An 18,760-nucleotide genomic window follows, 5' to 3' on the forward strand; every position below is an offset into this window, starting at 1 on the left:
TCATTTTTCATCAGTCAGCTCATTAGTCAGATTTACAATCAAACAACATGGTTTCTTACTCAGTCAGAATTTCTTACTCAGACAGACCTTTCCCAGTCAGCACTTTTTCAGCCAGCAACTATCAAACGAGACCTAAATTAATTTTCCAACAATCCCTCACATGAATGAAAATTGCTTCAGCATCCGCAATTCCAAGCTGCTTTAGGTAAAATCCAGCAGTTGAATCATGTGCATGATAGGTAGGTTTGACCCTTTGAACATTCCCTTAAGATACATATTTATTTTACTAGCGGACCAGTAGACTCGATGTCCTTGAACTGTTCTGCCATTTGTGTAAATAATCAATACATGTCTCACATGATTCTCCCTGTCCCAATTTGGTTCTCATTGATGTGTCCGTTTTGGTCATGGACACTTGCCTGGTTCTGTAAGAGCTCTTGGGAACTTGCCCATTCAACTCCCTTTGAAGCGACCCCACTACTTTCTCACATAGGTGATTATATCATAATCATTAAAAGCTAAAGCGTGATAATTTCCAACTTATCACCAAGTACTATAAGCTTAACCTGCATCACTGTTATTTTTAGGAATGGGTTGGGGTTGACCCCCACAGTGATTCACATATGTTATATGCAAGTAGGTTGTCCCATTGAACCTAGATCTTGGGGTCTCCAGTCAACTAGGTTGGGTTTTCCTTCGCAATAACTTATTCGTTCATGGGTTTTAATCCCATTCCTTTTGACGATTTTGCAACTGACTCCCTGTTTAACCCTTTGGTTAGCGGATCCGCAATGTTATCCTTGGACCTTATGTAGTCAATTGAGATAACTCCTGTTGAGAGTAGTTGTCGAATGGTGTTGTGTCTTCGACGAATGTGTCGAGACTTACCATTATACATAGCACTTTGTGCCCGTCCAATTGCCGATTGACTATCGCAATGGATTGAGATTGCCGAAACTGGTTTAGGCCATCCTGGTATATCTTCCAAAAATTGTCGGAGCCATTCAGATTCTTCTCCACTTTTATCAAGTGCTATAAATTCCGATTCCATGGTGGATCGAGCTATAACTGTTTGTTTTGAATATTTCCATGATATAACTCCACCTCCAAGTGTGAACAAAAACCCGCTGGTTAACTTGGAGTCTTTAATGTCAGATATCCAATTTGCATCACTATACCCTTCTATGACATCGCGATATCTTGTATAGTGCAACCCATAATTGCGAGTGTACCTTAAGTATTGTAATACTCTTTTAATACTCTTCCAGTGTTCAACACTTGGATTACTGGTATATCTACTTAGTCTACTTATTGAAAAAGATAAGCCGGGTCTGGTAGAACTCATAAGGTACATCAAACTACCAATGATTCTTGCATATTCGACTTGTGCAAGCCCTTCACTTCTATTTTTACTTAGATGATGACTTGTATCAATTGGTGTCCTAGCTACAGTAGTATCACTAGAGTTGAACTTCTCAAGAATTTTATCCACATAATGGGTTTGATTCAAAGTAAGTCCATTTTCAGTCCTTGTGATCTTCACACCAAGGATGACGTCTGCCAGACCCTTATCTTTCATGTCGAATCTTGCCTTTAGCATGTTCTTTGTTGATTGAACCATTTTATCGTTGCTACCAACAAAAAGCATATCATCAACATAAAGGCACAAGATAACATAACCCTCACTTGTGTTTTTAACATAAACACACTTGTCACATTCATTAATCTTGTATCCATTTTCCAACATCACTTGGTCAAATTTTTGATGCCATTGTTTTGGGGCTTGTTTTAACCCATATAATGACTTCACTAGTTTGCAAACCTTTGATTCTTGTCCTGGGGCAACATACCCTTCTGGTTGTTCCATGTAGATTTCTTCTTCTAAATCCCCGTTTAGAAAAGCTGTTTTAACATCCATTTGATGTACTTCAAGATTTCTTATAGAAGCGATTGCAAGTACCAATCTAATGGATGTAATACGTGTGAAAAGAGAGTATGTATCAAAGTAATCAAGGCCATTTTTCTGTCTGTAGCCTTTAATTACTAGTCTTGCCTTGTACTTGTCAATGGTTCCATCCGCTTTCATTTTCTTCTTGAAAATCCATTTATAGCCTAGTGGTTTGCAACCTTGAGGTAAATCCACAAGCTCCCATGTATGGTTTTGCAAGATTGAATCCATTTCGCTTTTAATTGCCTATTTCCATTGAGGTCCTTCTGAAGAGGTGACTACCTCTTTGAAAGTTTGAGGCTCTCTTTCAACCATGTAAGTGTAGAAATCATCTCCAAACGACTTCTCCACTCGTGCCCTTTTACTTCTACGGGGCTCTATTTCATCCTCTATTTCTTCTTCATAAGAGGATTCATTGTGCTCAATTAACTTTGAAGCATTTGTATCAAGCTTATGAAGACATGGAAACACATTCTCAAAGAACGATGCATTTCTTGACTCCATTATTGTGCCTTTGTGGATTTCTGGAATTTTTAAGTCATGCACAAGAAATTGATACGCACTACTGTTTTGTGCATATCCAACAAATATGCAATCAACAATCTTGGGTCCTATCTTAACCACCTTGGGTGCAGGTACCACGACCTTTGCAAGGCACCCCACACTCGAAGGTATTTGTAGGATGGTTTTATACCTGACCATAACTCGTATGGTGTTTTATCCGATTTCTTTCGTGGGACCTTATTTAAAAGGTAGTTAGCTGAAAGTATAGCTTCCCCCCACATTGAGGGTGGCAACCCATAACTTAACAACATGGCATTCATCATTCTTTTAAGATCCGATTTTTCCTTTATGCCATACCATTTTGTTGTGGTGACTAAGGAGCAGTAAGCTCATGTATGATACCATGAGTTGCACAGAATTCCTCAAACGGTGATACATATTCACCTCCACGGTCACTTCTTAGTACTTTAATTCTCTTATTAAGTTGATTCTCAACTTCACTTTTATACACTTTAAACTTCTCTATAGCCTCATCTTTACTTTTAAGTAAATAGACATAACATAATTTAGTGCAATCATCAATAAAAGTAATAAAGTACTTATTTCCACCTTTAGATGGAATTGATTTCATGTCACACACATCAGTGTGAATTAATCTAAGTGGTTCGGTTATCCTTTGAATGGACTTGAAAGATCGTCGTGTTAATTTCGATTCAACACAAGTGTTGCATTTGTATTTTGAGTCAATGTGAAAGTGTGGTATGTGATTGAGTTTAATTAAACGTCAAAAGAGTATCAAAATTAACATGTCCTAATCTAGCATGTCATATATTTGAAGACTCAAGCAAGTAAGTAGAAGAGTTATTCATTTCATTATCATTGTCCCTTGGCTTAAGAGCCATTACACAAAGTTTGAACAGACCCCTATCAGCATACCCCTTACCCACACACACACCATTTTTGGTTAACACAAATTTATCTGACCTAAACACCAAGCGAAAACCATGCTTGTTCAACAACCAACCCGACACAAGATTCTTATGAATTTCGGGTACATACAACACATCATTCAATGTCAGCTCTCTTCCCGACGTCGTCTTCAACACAATCTTTCCAACACCTTGGATATCAGAAGTGGCCGAGTTTCCCATGAACAGCTTGTCACCATTATCCACAACCTTGAAGTTTCTGAACCATTCTCTATTTGAGCAAACATGACGGGTAGCTCCCGTATCAATCCACCACTCCCTTGGATTGGACTCCACAAGATTAACTTCAGAAATAACGCTGCAAGATCGATGTCAGACACATCTTTGGTTATCTTCTCCACAACATTTTCCTCCTTAGCCTTCTTTGGAAGCTTGCAATTTGCAGTCCGATGACCTGGTTGGTCACAGTTATGGCAGTTTCCTTGAAATTTTTTCTTAAAAGTTCCACCTTTGGCTCCCAAGTTTGAACCCTTGCCTTTCTTTTGGAATTTGCTCTTTCCTGATTTGTTCTTCCCAGAAGTTTGACCATGCTCCACTACATTAGCTTTCTCAGAAGTAGGGGTATAACTACTCTTTTGAGCTATCTTATTGTCCTCTTCAATTCGAAGGCGAACAATAAGGTCCTCAATGGACATTTCCTTTCTCTTATGTTTCAAGTAATTCTTGAAATCAACCCAACTAGGGGGTAGCTTCTCAATTATGGAAGCAACAGAAAAAGGCTCATTCAACCCCATACCCACGACATGCATGTCATGTAGGAGGACTTTAGTTCTTGGACTTGGGACATAACGGTTTTGCCATCCACCATTTTATAGTCAAGAAATCGGGCAACCACAAATTTCTTTGTCCCGACATCTTCAGTTTTATACTTTTTGTCCAATGAGTCCCATAGTTCTTTGGCTGTCTTTGTTACACAATACACATTATAAAGTGAATCAACAAGGCCATTAAGAACATAATTCCTACACAAGAAATCATAATGTTTCCAAGTATCAATAGCAGTTAAAGCTTGCACATCTCCTTCTCCTTCGGGCATCCGAGGAGCCTCTTCAGTTAAGAATCTAGCAAGATTCAATGTGGTAAGATAGAAGAGCATCTTCTGCTGCCACCTCTTAAAGTTCAGTCCAGAGAACTTCTTAGGTTTCTCAACATGATTGACCGGCATGGTCATCATTGGAGCTCCTTGAGCATTAGGAGTTCCATTAGGCTTTGGTGGTTGGGAACCTTCACCAGTAGTCATGCTACAAAAGGAAGCAAATGTAAAACTGTTAAAGATTAAAATTCAATAACCACTAAACTGTTAAATATTGTCTGTTTCCAGAAATCAGGTTCTGAAAACCTGTGAAACAAAAGAAAGAATTTGAAAATTGTTTTAGAAAACAATTTCTGAAAACAGTAACAAATTATGGATGCAATAAACTTAAACAGTTAGATAGAAGCCAACAGAAAAAACAGAAGAAGCAAAAAATGTCTTAGAAAACGATTTCTGAAAACAGATTCTGCAAGTGTTATGGAGAGAAAAAAAAATTTGTTTATATAAACACTTAAAGACGAATGAGAAACAATTTTTTTTCCTTCGAAGTTCGTTTCGCACAAACAATTTGTTTTAAGACTGTTACGAAAATATAATCCAAAACTGTGCGAAAGAACAAAATACAAAAACTTCTTGACTGAGGCCCGTGTTTAACACAGTTTCCTTAAAACAATTCGCCCTATATGGGTGTTTGTTTCCCAGGATACAACAGTAGAAAGCAATTCTTCTAGATTGCCCGAACCCTCACTTGGCCCGGATGATACCTTGGTTGCAGCAGGAGAGAAAAGATGAAGCAGAAACGTAAGAGAGGAAGAGAATGATTTCGTTTCATCCGGTGTGTGGAACCAGTCACATATGCATTGTATATATACCACCCAATGTAACTAATGCAATTAAAACGAAATCGTAACTGTCACAATTAAATAAGAAAATTAATCAAGAAATCAAAACCGAAATCTATGATTAATTGCTCTTAATTCGGTTTTGTAACTGTTAACCAAAAGGAAAAAAAATGCAAAAAAGGTCCTTGAACTTTTCTAGTCGACCGGTGGTGCATTCGTGCCCGTAGGACGCGCGCTCGCACACAAGTTCAGTAGCCCGAAGCCAATTTGGCTCGCATTTGCACCCCCTTGCGTGCGCGCGCAAGAGAGAGCCTTGATTCTAATAAGTCTTACAAAGGTAGCTAGTCTTTGTAGTTATAAACCAATTTCCTTTTCATTCTCCCACCAATGTGGGATGAGTTTTAAACCCACTTAACTCTTTTATTTTCTCTTCCAATTGCTCTACTTTGACAAGTAATTCTCATTCATTTTTAATCCGTTTTGGACGTGTGATATATCGAAACGTAGATATCACGGAGGAGAACACGAATATATAATCAATAACTTGTTTTGATTATATTTAGAGTCCAAAATTTGTGCTCAAAAATGGAGAAAATCCATTTTTGGAAATTAATTAAGGTAGTGTTTGATATGCATCTGATCGAGTCCGGTCAAACGATTTTGGCTGACTCGGTCAGCAAAAACGTGTTTAGTAATCCATCTATTGGCATCTGATTCAGTAAGAAAAGTCTGATTCAGATATAAGATGTAAAATATCTGACTGAGAAAAAAGGATACATTTCCATCATTAGCCTTTCCCTACTGGTTCTCAACGCCTTCATCGGTCCATCATCATTCTTCTCCATCGAATCTTATAGAGTCTCCATAGCCACACATCAACCGACAGTATTGACGATTTATGTAATATTCATCGACCGACGATCTCCTCCACAATAACGCCTCCATCGAGTGCCTCTTCTCATCAGGTGTGAAATTGGGATTCGATTGTTGCCAAATTGCAATATTTCTACCATCCACATTTTCGATGTGTAATGAATTTTGTGGGGTTTTGGTGTAGGCAGGCGTAAACATGGTGGCGGAGCTGATTGGAGTTACTTTGGGTCCAATAAGTAGGAATGTAGTGTTGCAGAACAAGTATTTTCTTCCATAATTTTTGTTTTTTTTTTGTTATTTAACAATTGGGTTCATCTGTTGGTTCCTCTCCAAAAATCTGTAAAATGTTTATAAACATTAATGAACTATGCATCCCTACGTAAGTAGTTTAAACTGGTTACAAATGGTTATATAGTGTTTATGTAAATGGACTCCAATAGAGTTATCTTCCAAGTGTTTGTTGATTTGCCTCAATGAGATTCATTCCACTACTAATAATTGCTTTATTTAGATTCAGTTAGAGGGCCCTATTGAGAATGTTGGTATGAAACTGGTTGCAATTGATTTTTGCTCTTGGATGGTTCATGTTAATCTTGATTTTGATACCTGAAGACTGGTGATTTTTGCTCATACACACATACATACATATCACGTGTTAATGGAGATGAAGGTTGGTGAACTTGTTGGTTGATATGGAGAAAAGGGTGGAATGGTGGGGGTAAGGTGGAGGTTCTATGGATGGATGGGGTTATGATGGAGGTTCAAGATGGGTGATAGTGGCGTAGATGGTCTGTGGGAATAGAGAAGGGTGGTTGTAGAGGTGATGATTCATCTGTTAAATACATTTGTGATGATTTAAACAAGTTTTTTTTCCAAGATATCATCTGTTGAATACATTTGTGATTTGGAACGAGTGTGATTATATTTAGAGTCCAAAATAACTTGTTTTGATTATATTTAGAGGAGAACACAAATATATAATAAGTAACTTGTTTTGATTATATTTAGAGTCCAAAATTTATGCTCAAAATTGGAAAAAATCCATTTTTGGAAATTAGTTAAATTAATTTTCCAACAATATATATATATATATATATATATATATATATATATATATATATATATATATATATATATATATTCCGACGGGTACCAACGAGTAACGACACACACACACACATATACAGTGACATACGCATACTGTTTTAGTAGGGATGTCCCTCGTACTTCAAGCGGATGTACCTAATAGAAAAAACAAAAAAAAAAGAAACTTTTACAGTGTGTGCCGGAAATTGAGCAGTGGCCCGGGACCCCAAATGCCCCACTAAGGTCCGCCACTGCACATATATATATATATATATATATATATATAGGTTCAAGTTCATTTGAGACCATTCTAATTTTGTAAGACCGTGAGACCAAATCTAAAAATAATTTTAAAATGCAAAATAAATGGAAAAATGCAAAAAAAAAATTTTTAAAATATTATTTTCGGAACTTGAATTAACTAAAAAAATAAAAAAAAAATAAAAAAAATAAAAAAAATCCCGTTTTTTTTTGAAAAATACATGAAATATTCTAATAGAATATTACACTGTACATATTCTAAAAAATAATTTTAAAATGCAAAATAAATGGAAAAATCTAAAAATTCTTTTTTTAAATATTATTTTCGGAACTTGAATTAACTAAAAAAAAAAATAAAAAAAAAATCCCGTTTTTTTTGAAAAATACGTGAAATATTCTAATAGAATATTACACTGTACATATTCTAAAAAATAATTTTAAAATGCAAAATAAATGGAAAAATCTAAAAATTCTTTTTTTAAATATTATTTCCGGAACTTGAATTAACTAAAAAAAAATAAAAAAAAATAAAAATACGTCTCACGGTTTCACAAAATTAGGCCGTCTCAAATGAACCTAACCCTATATATATATATATATATATATATATATATATATATATATATATATATATATATATATATATATATATATATATATATATATATAAACCGGTTCCGACGGGTACCCAACGGGTAGCGGTTACGTAAAAATAAGAACCTTTACCGGCGATTCCATGACGGTTTCGATTCTGAAAGCAGGTATCCGGTTTCGTTGCTCACCCCTAATTGTAACCTTAATCTATTAATTTTACTTAACTTTTCAAGTGATTGTTGGATTTTTCTTCAAAGACGTGAACAAGGTGTGAAAACAACTCAAAATGAGAGCATGATTTGATCGTACATATTATTATTATATATAACATTAATTGCACGGTGCGTTATTAAGAATATAATTTGCCTAGTTTAGATTTTCGCCACCAAAGTTTTCTGTTTTTAGAGTTATGACACTTTATTTTCGTTTCTTTGTATTGTGTCCTTATTTTAATTGCTCCACCGCCTCTTAACCCAACCACATTATTCTTATTTAGACGAACCGGCAAGCACTTCCAATCACATACAGTGATTCTCCACTGCCTTATTCCTCCGTCGACTCCACCAACGTGGAGTTTGGCTATTGCTCACCGATCTTGTAACCAATCAGATTAGGATTGGTGTCCCCTTCTTCAAACCGCTTCCAGTTCCTTCTACCGCTGCCTTTTTCCTCTCGGTGGTCATCACTCCCTTTTTTTCTTTGTCACTTTACCGCCCATGCATCCCGTCACTTCCCACCGTTTTTTCTCTTCTACATCCTCGCTTAGGGGTCACTGTTCATCGGAAGCATCCTAAACCTATACCCAAAATAATCCCCGTCGCTCGAATTACCGTATTTCTTCGAAGTGAAGACACCACCGTCTGCTCCTTTTGTTGCCGTTCAGGTAAGCTTTCACTAAGCTTTTAATCTCCTTCTTTCTTTCTCTCCTCTTCGTTTGTCTGTAAATCCTTGGTATTTTGGGGGTTACGATTACCAATATCCGGGTAATTTCTCATCGCTTCCATCTTCGATTAGGAGTCGACGGTAATAGAGGAAGAACAACCCGACGTCACCGCCTACTGCTTGATTTCTCCGTTGTTACACTAAAAGCAGTCGACGCCTTCAGCTATTTGTGATCCCGCTTCACGATCTTCCTCGCTATCTCTTTCTATAAAACCGTCGTCTTCACCGTGTCTTACCGCCACCACAGAGACACCCACGGCACTCCACTTCCCATTCTCCGCCATCTGTGGATGTCGCCGATTGGGATATCGACGCCGCGGATGCAAGTATCTTTCTTTCTTTATTTTCTTTGTCAACGTATTTGTTGTTTTGTATTTGCTTTGGTATGAAGATGATATACTGTAGGTATTCAAGAATTTCTATTTATAACTTTGGTATTTGGCAACGTATTATTTGCCTGTAATGGATTCACTGATTGGACTGATTTTTTAAGCTGTGCCCAGCCTTCTGTGTTCGTCTTTTGTTCTTTGTTCCGAGGAGACTTGCAGTCCATTAAAGGTATGATTTTGTTTACTACCTATTGCATCATTTGGATGGTATTGGTGGTTGGTTGTATTCAAATAATTTCTTATTACATCCAACTGCCAGGTGTTTGATGCAGGCAATACGCCGACATGAATTCGAAGAAACAACTTTTTAGACTCAAATGGTACGTTCTCATTTCCAATTTGCCTTGCACTTTCTCAAACCCACAGGCAAGCTTTTCAGTTCACTTATGTATGCGGTTCTGTGTTTTTTTATTTTTATTTTTTTTTATTATTTTTATTTTTATTTTTATTTTTATTTAGAGTAAATTATAGGAAATAAACTGTTAATTTGGCCTAAAATTTCATCTGGAGGAGTCATTCAACGATATTGGACGAATTAGGAGGTGTTCTATGGTTTTACAGAAAGGTAAGGTTCATGACTGAATATATGTATTATAGGTTACGCTGTTTATCTATTTGAGTTTACTTTATTGTCAATGCAATCAATAAGTGGGTATTGTAAGATTGTTAAAACGAAGATAAGAGGGATCAGTGAGTTGGTAAAAGATATGTTTTTCGACTGCTAAAGGAGCATCAGACCTCTTTTTTCCTTATTTCATTTTGTTGCTTTTTTTGGTTCTCCATTCTAAAGCTCAGTAAAACCTCAATTGAATTATGCCCACCAACTGTTTGTTAAAATGCCAAATAGAGATTTTAGACCTGTTACATTATTATTTCTTTACTTTAATTTTTTTGTGTATATTAACTGATTAAAAAGGTTTTTTGCCAGTTTTTTGAACTGATAAGTATGGAATTCAAGCCTGGAAATCTTTAAAGCCAAGACCACTAAGGCGAAGATCACGCACTAGGGTTCTTGCTTTACAGTAGGCCGATTTCAAGAGCATGAGGTACTACTTTTATTTATTTATTTATCAAAATATGTCCAACTTCATTTCCAATTTCTAAGAATGACTTTGTAAGGCATGCTTATTTGTTACAATGATTGGCATGTTAAACACATGGATCTTACTTTTATCTACTAATTCTGTCATTATTGAGGGGTTTAGATTGTTTCAGGGTAGATTACAAATTTACATTGCAGTTTGATAAACTTTACGGATATTGTCCCTCCAAAGATTTTTTCACTTTATGGTTTTCTTTTGTTGCAATTTTCATTTCTAATCAATATAAAATGACTATTTTGCCCTTGTCTAATAACTTTTGTTTAAACTTTTATTGGCTTACAAAAAAATAATTGTTAAATTAACTATTTCATCCTTATATGTTACGCATTTTCTCATACATAGTGGATTTGTTGTTTGATATGACAGAAAGCGGGAGATCTGCAATTGATATTTGTTAAAGGCTGCTAGATACCATGATTGTGCTGTAAGGCAGATACTTCCTCAGTTAGTTGCCTCCTGAAGTGAGGTTCATAGATTTTAATAGATCTTAGTCATGCATTTGTTTTATACAAATTTAATTTTATAAAATATTCATTTTTTTTGTGAGAGACCTTCCAGTTAACCTTACTGAAGGAGTTCTCAGAGCACTCTGCCTCAAGCATTAGCACATGTATTATCCTGCCAAAAATTCTTAACATATTTATCAACAACTAACTTGAATAATTTATCATATTTACAAAAATTCTAACTAAACTCAAAAAATCTTCCCAAATAGATTGAAATACATTGTCATTAAATTTAAGCCCTAAATGGTATATTTGAAATATTTCAGTATATTTAAAACAGGAGTTTTATAAAACTCCACATATGGTTTGTATTGAGTTGACAACAATCTACTGCTACAAGTGGGGTAATATGTGGTATTGCTGGACCCTATGGGGCAGCTGACCGAAGGCTTTACGTGGGAAATCTAACAAAAGCTCATTGATAAAAATGATTGACAACATATTTATTTATTTTGTTGGAATTTTAATTTATTTTTGATACGATAATATAGGTCTAGGATGCTCCTCAATTGTATTTGGAGGTTCGGAAGAGTTAGGACCATTTGTGGTTGAAAAGATCAAATCAAGGGTTCTGTTGAATGATTATGCATACATTTCAACAACTGAAATGAACCGCCAACAAAAGCTTGCATTTTGGATCAACATTCTTAACGTTTTCCTGATGCATGTAAGTTTTTTTTTTTTTTTTTTTTCAAAGCACAATGTAATTATTGAAACAACATATTCAAAAGTACAATGTCATAATAGGATAGAATGGAAGTAAGATGTTATTGTACAATCTAATTTCTTGAATGTGATTATCATATGTTGAAATGAGCAGATCATTAAGAAAGTGGAAAGTCATGGCGGACTGTCATCAAACCCAAAAACGAACAGTGGATGCGGTCAAGATTTTGTAACCCAGGACATCATCAAAGAAGAATTCATCAATTCCAACATTGGAACTTGGAAGTAATAACTGCGAGATACAATTTTGGATTACTCCCTTAGTGTTATTAGTTATTTAAACGTTATTTTAGACATTTGTCATGTTTGATAGAGAAGCAGCTGCAGCAGAGAAGGTGAGACAAACACATATATTGGTTGCAAATCATCCGACTGCAGGAGGTAGCCATTAGTTAGCTTTAAAAATCGATGAGGCCAAACATGTAATGCTTGGAAAAACCAATAACACTGGATCTACATTCTGATGATTCTTGATGACAAGCAACATACATGGTAATATACCAAAAAAAAAACTATATGTCAAGTATTTGATTATATAAATTTGTCCATTGTTGTTTTGTCATTTTCGTTGCCATGTGTTTGTTTGAATAATCAAGAAATTGACTACAACAATGGATTGGTATTTAGTTAAACTGTTAAGGTAATCATATTGTTTTGGGTTACAAAATCTTGACCGGATTTTCTTTGATTTTAATCGGAAATTACATATTTACCCTCTTTTTGGACATAAACATCAATAATTCATTATTTTCGTTCCTGTTTTGATCTTTACAAGTATTCTCAGATTGGTGTTTTGTTAAAGTAATAATCAACCAATGGCTTCCAATCCCCGCAAAGCGCCGTGCTTTTGTTTTTTTATTAAAATACAAGTACTATATTCTTTTTGTATTTAACGATGCAAAATACTTAAAAGTAGACATGAATACAATAAGTCAATAACTAATATTAGTTGGGGATCGATATTCCATTAAATACTGACGGGCATGTTAGAAAAAATAGTCCGAAGTTGGAAGTTGAAAATCGGTAATTGATAGCTATTAACTATAGGGTTATTTATATGGGGAAAATACCCCGCAACAGTTGAAAAATGAGGGGTATTTTCAAAAAATAGACATAAAAAATTGAATTTTCAGATATAGACATGGATTTCGCAGAATCTACTACTGTAGCTCCGCGGAATGGCAAAATCGTAAATAAATGAGTATTAAAAAAAAAAAGAACCTCAAGATCTATTCCGCGGAGCTACCTCCGAGGAATGGATCTTCAGTTTTTTTTTTTTTTTTTTTTTTTTTTTTTTTCACTTATATTCAAGCAAAGATTATCATACTATCATAATCTTTTTCTTGAAAATAATTAGTTGTGGAATTAATAAAAACCCCGAAAAAACGATGTCAAAAAAAAAAAAGAAAAACTCTAAAGATCCATTCCGCGGAGCTACCTCCGCGGAATGCATGTCTATACCTGGAAATATCCATTTTCATGTCTAAATTTTGAATTTACCCCCCATTTTTTGACTATTGCCGGTATTTTCCCTTTATATAGAAGTGTTCGATAAAGTAGCGGGTAGTTTTTAGATTTACAAAATCACATAAAAATATAAGCTAAATGCTCTAGAAAAAACTAAATACTCCACAAAAAACTATATGAATTAGTTTTTGGATTTGAAACTATTTGTTCAAATAAAAATTAAAAACTCATAAATGATACTTTTTTTTCGTTCTAGTTTTTTTTCTTAAAATTTCAAAATTAAAAGCTATAAAAAACACTGTAATCAACACATATTTAGGAATATCGATTGTTAGAAAAATTAATAACCGTTGATTTGTTATAATTATTAAATTCTCCTTTTTAGAATAAGAAATTTGGTCCCTCGCCTTTAGAAAATAAAATTCTCTTTCAATTTGCTAAAAGTAATAAAAGTGGATTCCTGTGATGAATTAGTTGCGTGATTTGAAATGTTTTCTGTCATATAGCATTATGATGCATTCTAATTATTATCCAATAGATATATTTATTTATAAATTTAGCTACCTGCCACTTACTCCATGACAAAACCAAATTTTATTCCACATTTAAATCATTCAATAATAAGTTGCTTAAGAAGAAAGTCTAGCATCCTTAACATGTATTACCTAAATCAAAATAGAGATACAAAATTCTACACTTCAAGAAGTTATTATGCTTTCGTTACAAGAATATCTTGAAACATTTTAATTGAAAAGTTGGTGATTCTTGATGCTTGGAGTTGGAAAGTCGAATATGAATTCTTGAAAGAAAAGTTTTTGAATCATGAAATATGATATTAGGTTGGATTTGGTTACTAAATATCTTTCAAGACAACAAATATAAACATATAATTATAAAAAAAATTTATATTTATTTTTCAAAAACACCAAGATATATGAGATATCATATAAATAAATGAATGTTGGAGCATATAAATCCTAGAGGGTGCTGAGGTGCGGTAATATTGTTCCCTCCTCTTTTCACCACACAAAATATCTCTCTCTCTCTAATAGAATTTCACTATGACAATGGGTTGCCCGGGATTCGAACCCGTAACTAGTCGAATGGAGTAGACAATTTCCTTGTTAAAGTTATATAAGTAAAAATCCCTCCCCAAGCCGTGCTTGCACTTTTCATTGCACACGACTTTCCCTCTGTATACATCTAAAACTCAATTCTTTCATTAGACAAGAAAATGTTGAATACTCAGTTGATTTCATCCTTACTACATACTACATCAACATTTCAGAATAGAAATAAATAATTTTTTGTTAGCTCTTCATTATTTACATTATTTATTAGATTATTTAGTGATGAAATTTATATTTACAAGGTTTCATAACAAATCATTCATGATTGGCCAAATCATTGATACAAATAATATCCAAATACCAAATCCGCCTTCTAGATAACCTTCGCGAAATGGAAGAAACCCTTGGAAAGGCCAGGGAAAAAACTTGTTCTTCTTCCGTAAAGAATTATTCTAATAATTCCGAGTCGCATCTTTTCAAAAAAGCACGTACAGTACTTTTATGCTTACGAATGGTCTTGGAATACCCGTATCGAATAGAACATGCCTTATTTGTTTTGTCTAGTTCAATAATACCGCTTATTCTAGTGAGTTTTACGGACCCACTAGACCAGAAGCTTCTCAAGCTCAAGCATTTACTTTTCTAGTTAGAGACCAACGTCTTGGAGCTAACTTGGATCTGCTCAAGGTCTTACCGGTTTAGGTAAATATTTAATGCGTTCCCCGACTGGAGAAGTCATTTTTTGGAGGAGAAACTATGTGTTTTTGGGATCTGCGTGCTCCTTGGTTAGAACCCCTAAGACTACCCCCATTAGCAACCCAACCCAACCCAACTTTTCTAATAAAAAACTAATTTCTCTCTCTTCCACCTATACAACCCAATCTAATCTAATTTTTTACACCCATTAGCAACCCAATCCAAACCCATTTTTATTTAAAAAATATAACTTAATTTAAATTTTCTTTTACTAAAAACTACTAGAAATATTAAAAATAAATATTTTATTTTGAAACAAATAAATTATTTATTTTAAACGTAAAATTAGATAAAAAAAATAAATTTTTTTTTTACATTCATGAAACATACTTAATAAAATAGATAAAATAAGTTACAAATACAGAAGATGCAAACTACTAAATTATTCTTCAGTGCTGAATTTTTTCCATATATGCTCAATCAAATCGTTTTTTAGAGCGTTATGAGCTTCTCTATTGCGAACTTGTGCCCTGTTGGTCATATAACGGGATAGATCTCCAATTCGTTGAGTAGAGTATTCAAAAGATTCTTCATCTTCTGTAGTTATAAATTCTGATGGATCATAATAATGAAGGTATGTGTGTCGTTAATCCTCAACTATCATATTATGAATAATGATACATGCAACCATAATTTTCTCCATCATATCTTTGTACCACACAAGGCAAGGGCGATGAAGAAAAGCAAAACGAGCTTGTAAAACTCCAAATGCTCGTTTAACATCTTTTCTAGCCGCCTCTTGATGTTCAGCGAACAACTTGTGTTTTCGAAGTTGTGGAGAACTTATTGATTTGACAAAGGCAGCCCATGAAGGATATATGCCATCAGTGAGATAATAAGCCATATTATTTCTCGATCATTCACAGTGTAACTCACCTTTGGTGTTTGACCTGCCAAGACATCATCAAAAAGAGGAGATCTTTTGAGGACGTTAATGTCATTGCACGAACCTGGTGTTCCGAAGAATGCATGCCATATCCATAAGTCATACGATGCAACAACTTCCAAAATTATTGTTGTCTTACCGCTTCTACCTGCATATTGTCCAGCCCAAGCGGTGGGGCAGTTTTTCCATTCCCAGTGCATGCAATCAATACTGCCTACCATACCTGGAAATCCACGTTCTTCTCCAACATGGAGCAGTCGTGCCAAATCATCTCTATTGGGACTTCTAAGGTACTCTTCACGAAAGCATGAAATGACACTTTCCACAAACTTTACAAGAGCATCCCTTGTCACAGTCTCACTCATTCTCAAATATTCATCAAGTGCATCTGTTGATGTCCCATATGCCAACACCCTCATAGCTGCAGTACATTTCTGTATTGGTGAAAAACCTTGTCTGCCTGTGGCATCACGTCTTTGTTGAAAATATCGGTCATTGGCTGTAACAGCTTCCACTATGCGGAGAAATAATGGTTTTCGCATTCGAAATCTACCACGGAATTTTGCTTCACCATACGTTGGGTTGTCAACAAAGTAGTCTTTCATCAAACGTGCCTCACCCTGCTCACGTTCCCGATCACAATACCTCCTTCTTGCTCTAGGATGATCTCTTACACTCATCTTTGGCATGCCTATGAGTAACTCACTCATGATAACATTAAGTTGTCGATTTTGTTGAACAACTCGTGCTTCCCATTCATCATATTCATTCACATGCGATGAACCGGAACCATCTGATGATTTTGCATTATGAGACATTTTTCAAAGAGATTAGAAATGAAGAGTGAAATGAAGACTTAGAAGTGGGTATGAAAATATGTAAGTGTTATACTCTATTGATAAAGGAAGAATATTTATTTTTGTTTGTTTTTTTTCCAATTTTTAAATAAAGATAATGTTAAAATAGTTTATCTAGATAAAATCCAAGGATCCTATAAAAAGACGACACGTCACAGAATCTTATACACATAAGATAATGAAGGATTTTCTCGATGATAAGATTATACTGACAACTCTGAATTCAATAAAGATGATAATGACAACTTTGTATTCAATAAAAGCATACTGAAAATGAGTGGTGTCTCCGAAAGATGATAATGACAACTGTGCATTCAAAGTAAAATATCTTACAAATACATAATACATAATAAAATATCTTACAAATACATAATAAAATATCTTACAAATACATTAAAAGCATGAGATACAAATACAAAATAAAATATCTTACAAATACACTAAAACATACACTAAATTGCAATTAGTTTCCATAAAACTTAGACATTAGAAAACATTTCATGTTTTTTTTCTTCAGGTGACAAGTGCTCCTTTTGTAGGAGTTTGTTCAAATACAAACTCTGCATCTTCATTAGCTCCCTTTCATCTGTTTTTTGCTCCCTTTGTTGATCCAAGTCGAGTCTTTTTTTCATGACTTCTACTTCACTATCTCTACTAAGCCTCATTGCCCGAAGTTCTGCAACAACTTCATTAGAAGACTTACTTTTTTCTTTTCTTTTAGCAGCATCTCTACCTGTTGGACGTTTAGTTGTTGAACCAGTAATATTTGCCCCTTCTGTGTTGGATTGGACACAATACTCCCCTTCTTTAGTAGACCTTGATCTTTTTGTGCTACCACCACTTTCTTCATCACCCACTTCATATTCAGGACGTGATCGTGTTGCATCATGATCTAGCTGTAAATCCCATTTTCGATGTTTACACATAACCTCATTAAAAACAATTGTGTCATTGAACTTGCTTCCACTTGTCTCGTACAATTTATGAGCTTTGTTCTCAACATCTTTCATACTCATTCCACTTCTTCTTTTTCTATATGCTTCTCGGTAAACACCAACCCATTTGCCGACACTTTCATTAAGTCGTTTATAATGACCTTTCATTTGAGCTATGTTCCTGTTACCAATCTTTCCTGGGTTTTCCGCCTGATTTGCATCATATAGCTCCTTCACTTGTGCCCATATTGATGTTTTCTTTTGTTTTTTTCCACGTCTCTTATCTTCACTAACGATACAATATGCTGACATTAAAGCGATATCTTCATCAGCATCCCATTTATCACCTCTTGGATTTTTTCCGGTTTTTTGTGAGGTTTGAACATTTTCAGTGATGGGAAATTGATTGGGATTTGCGAAAAACTGTGAGGTTTCATAACTTTGAAAGTTTTGATAATCATGTGAATCATCAAGATTTAAGACGAAATTTGGATTCATCTTATTAAAGAAATCAAAAGGGTTTAGAAATGAAAAATTGAGATGAGATATGAAGTATATCAATATTATACTCTATTTATAGAGAAAAAAAAATAAAAATTTTAGTATTTTTAAATTTTTTTTTGATTGAGATAATATTAGATTTTTAGTAGATAATGTTTTTTATCCTAAAATATATAATGTTATCTAAAAAAAATATGGGTGTATGTTTCTTGCTTCAACACGTGTAAAGTAGATTGGTGTGAGCTCTTGTGAACTTGGGTTGGAATGCCGGCCTAGTTCACCAAATTAACTCAATTTTTTTTATTTTTATTTAATATAGTGTGAGCGCTCGCCAAATAGACCCCAATGGGGGTAGTCTAAGGGGTCCAAATGGGTTGGACTTAAGTCGGCTGAAAAAAGACATACAACCTTGGCAAGAACGTCGTTCCGCAGAATATATGACCCATGCTCCTTTAGGTTCTTTAAATTCTGTGGGTGGTGTATCTACCGAGA

The 18,760-nt window shown here is 34.6% G+C and overlaps 1 protein-coding gene and 1 long non-coding RNA gene across 7 annotated transcripts; one reads left to right on the plus strand and one right to left on the minus strand.

The window, feature by feature from the left end:
- Positions 1-2,825: 2,825 nt before the first annotated feature.
- Positions 2,826-9,356, minus strand: LOC145130608 (uncharacterized). The gene is made up of 6 exons (XM_079065383.1): positions 9,228-9,356; positions 7,375-7,431; positions 4,781-4,827; positions 4,178-4,682; positions 3,631-4,130; positions 2,826-2,991 (listed from the first exon to the last, which is right to left on the minus strand). Exons 1-6 carry the CDS (start codon positions 9,354-9,356, stop codon positions 2,826-2,828), a joined length of 1,404 nt encoding a protein of 467 aa, XP_078921509.1.
- LOC145132749 (uncharacterized) lies at positions 8,602-12,358 on the plus strand. Of its 6 annotated transcripts, none has more exons than XR_013718226.1 (10): positions 8,602-9,013; positions 9,145-9,398; positions 9,566-9,630; positions 9,721-9,781; positions 9,921-10,026; positions 10,390-10,507; positions 10,931-11,030; positions 11,562-11,737; positions 11,891-12,021; positions 12,110-12,358. It is a non-coding gene; the product is annotated as an uncharacterized LOC145132749 (long non-coding RNA). The 6 variants fall into 6 exon arrangements; XR_013718227.1 differs by having other exon boundaries at positions 9,576-9,630; XR_013718224.1 differs by having other exon boundaries at positions 9,145-9,630; positions 10,931-11,025.
- The last annotated feature ends 6,402 nt before the right edge of the window (positions 12,359-18,760 follow it).

The sequence above is a fragment of the Lactuca virosa genome, chromosome 8 (genome assembly GCF_052849685.1).
Source record: "Lactuca virosa cultivar CGN04683 chromosome 8, Lactuca_virosa_CGN04683_v6, whole genome shotgun sequence".
Classification (NCBI taxonomy): Eukaryota; Viridiplantae; Streptophyta; class Magnoliopsida; order Asterales; family Asteraceae; genus Lactuca; species Lactuca virosa.

Coding starts and splice junctions, on each gene's coding strand:
- LOC145130608 (XM_079065383.1), bottom strand. CDS start 9,356: ATGGCGGAGAATGGGAAGTGGAGTGCCGTGGGTGTCTCTGTGGTGGCG. Junction 4,828..7,374: donor AACAGTATGCGTATGTCACT/GTATATGTGTGT, acceptor TACTGTTTTCAG/AAATTGTTTTCTAAAACAAT. Junction 2,992..3,630: donor AATGGTTCAGAAACTTCAAG/GTTGTGGATAAT, acceptor TTTACTTAAAAG/TAAAGATGAGGCTATAGAGA.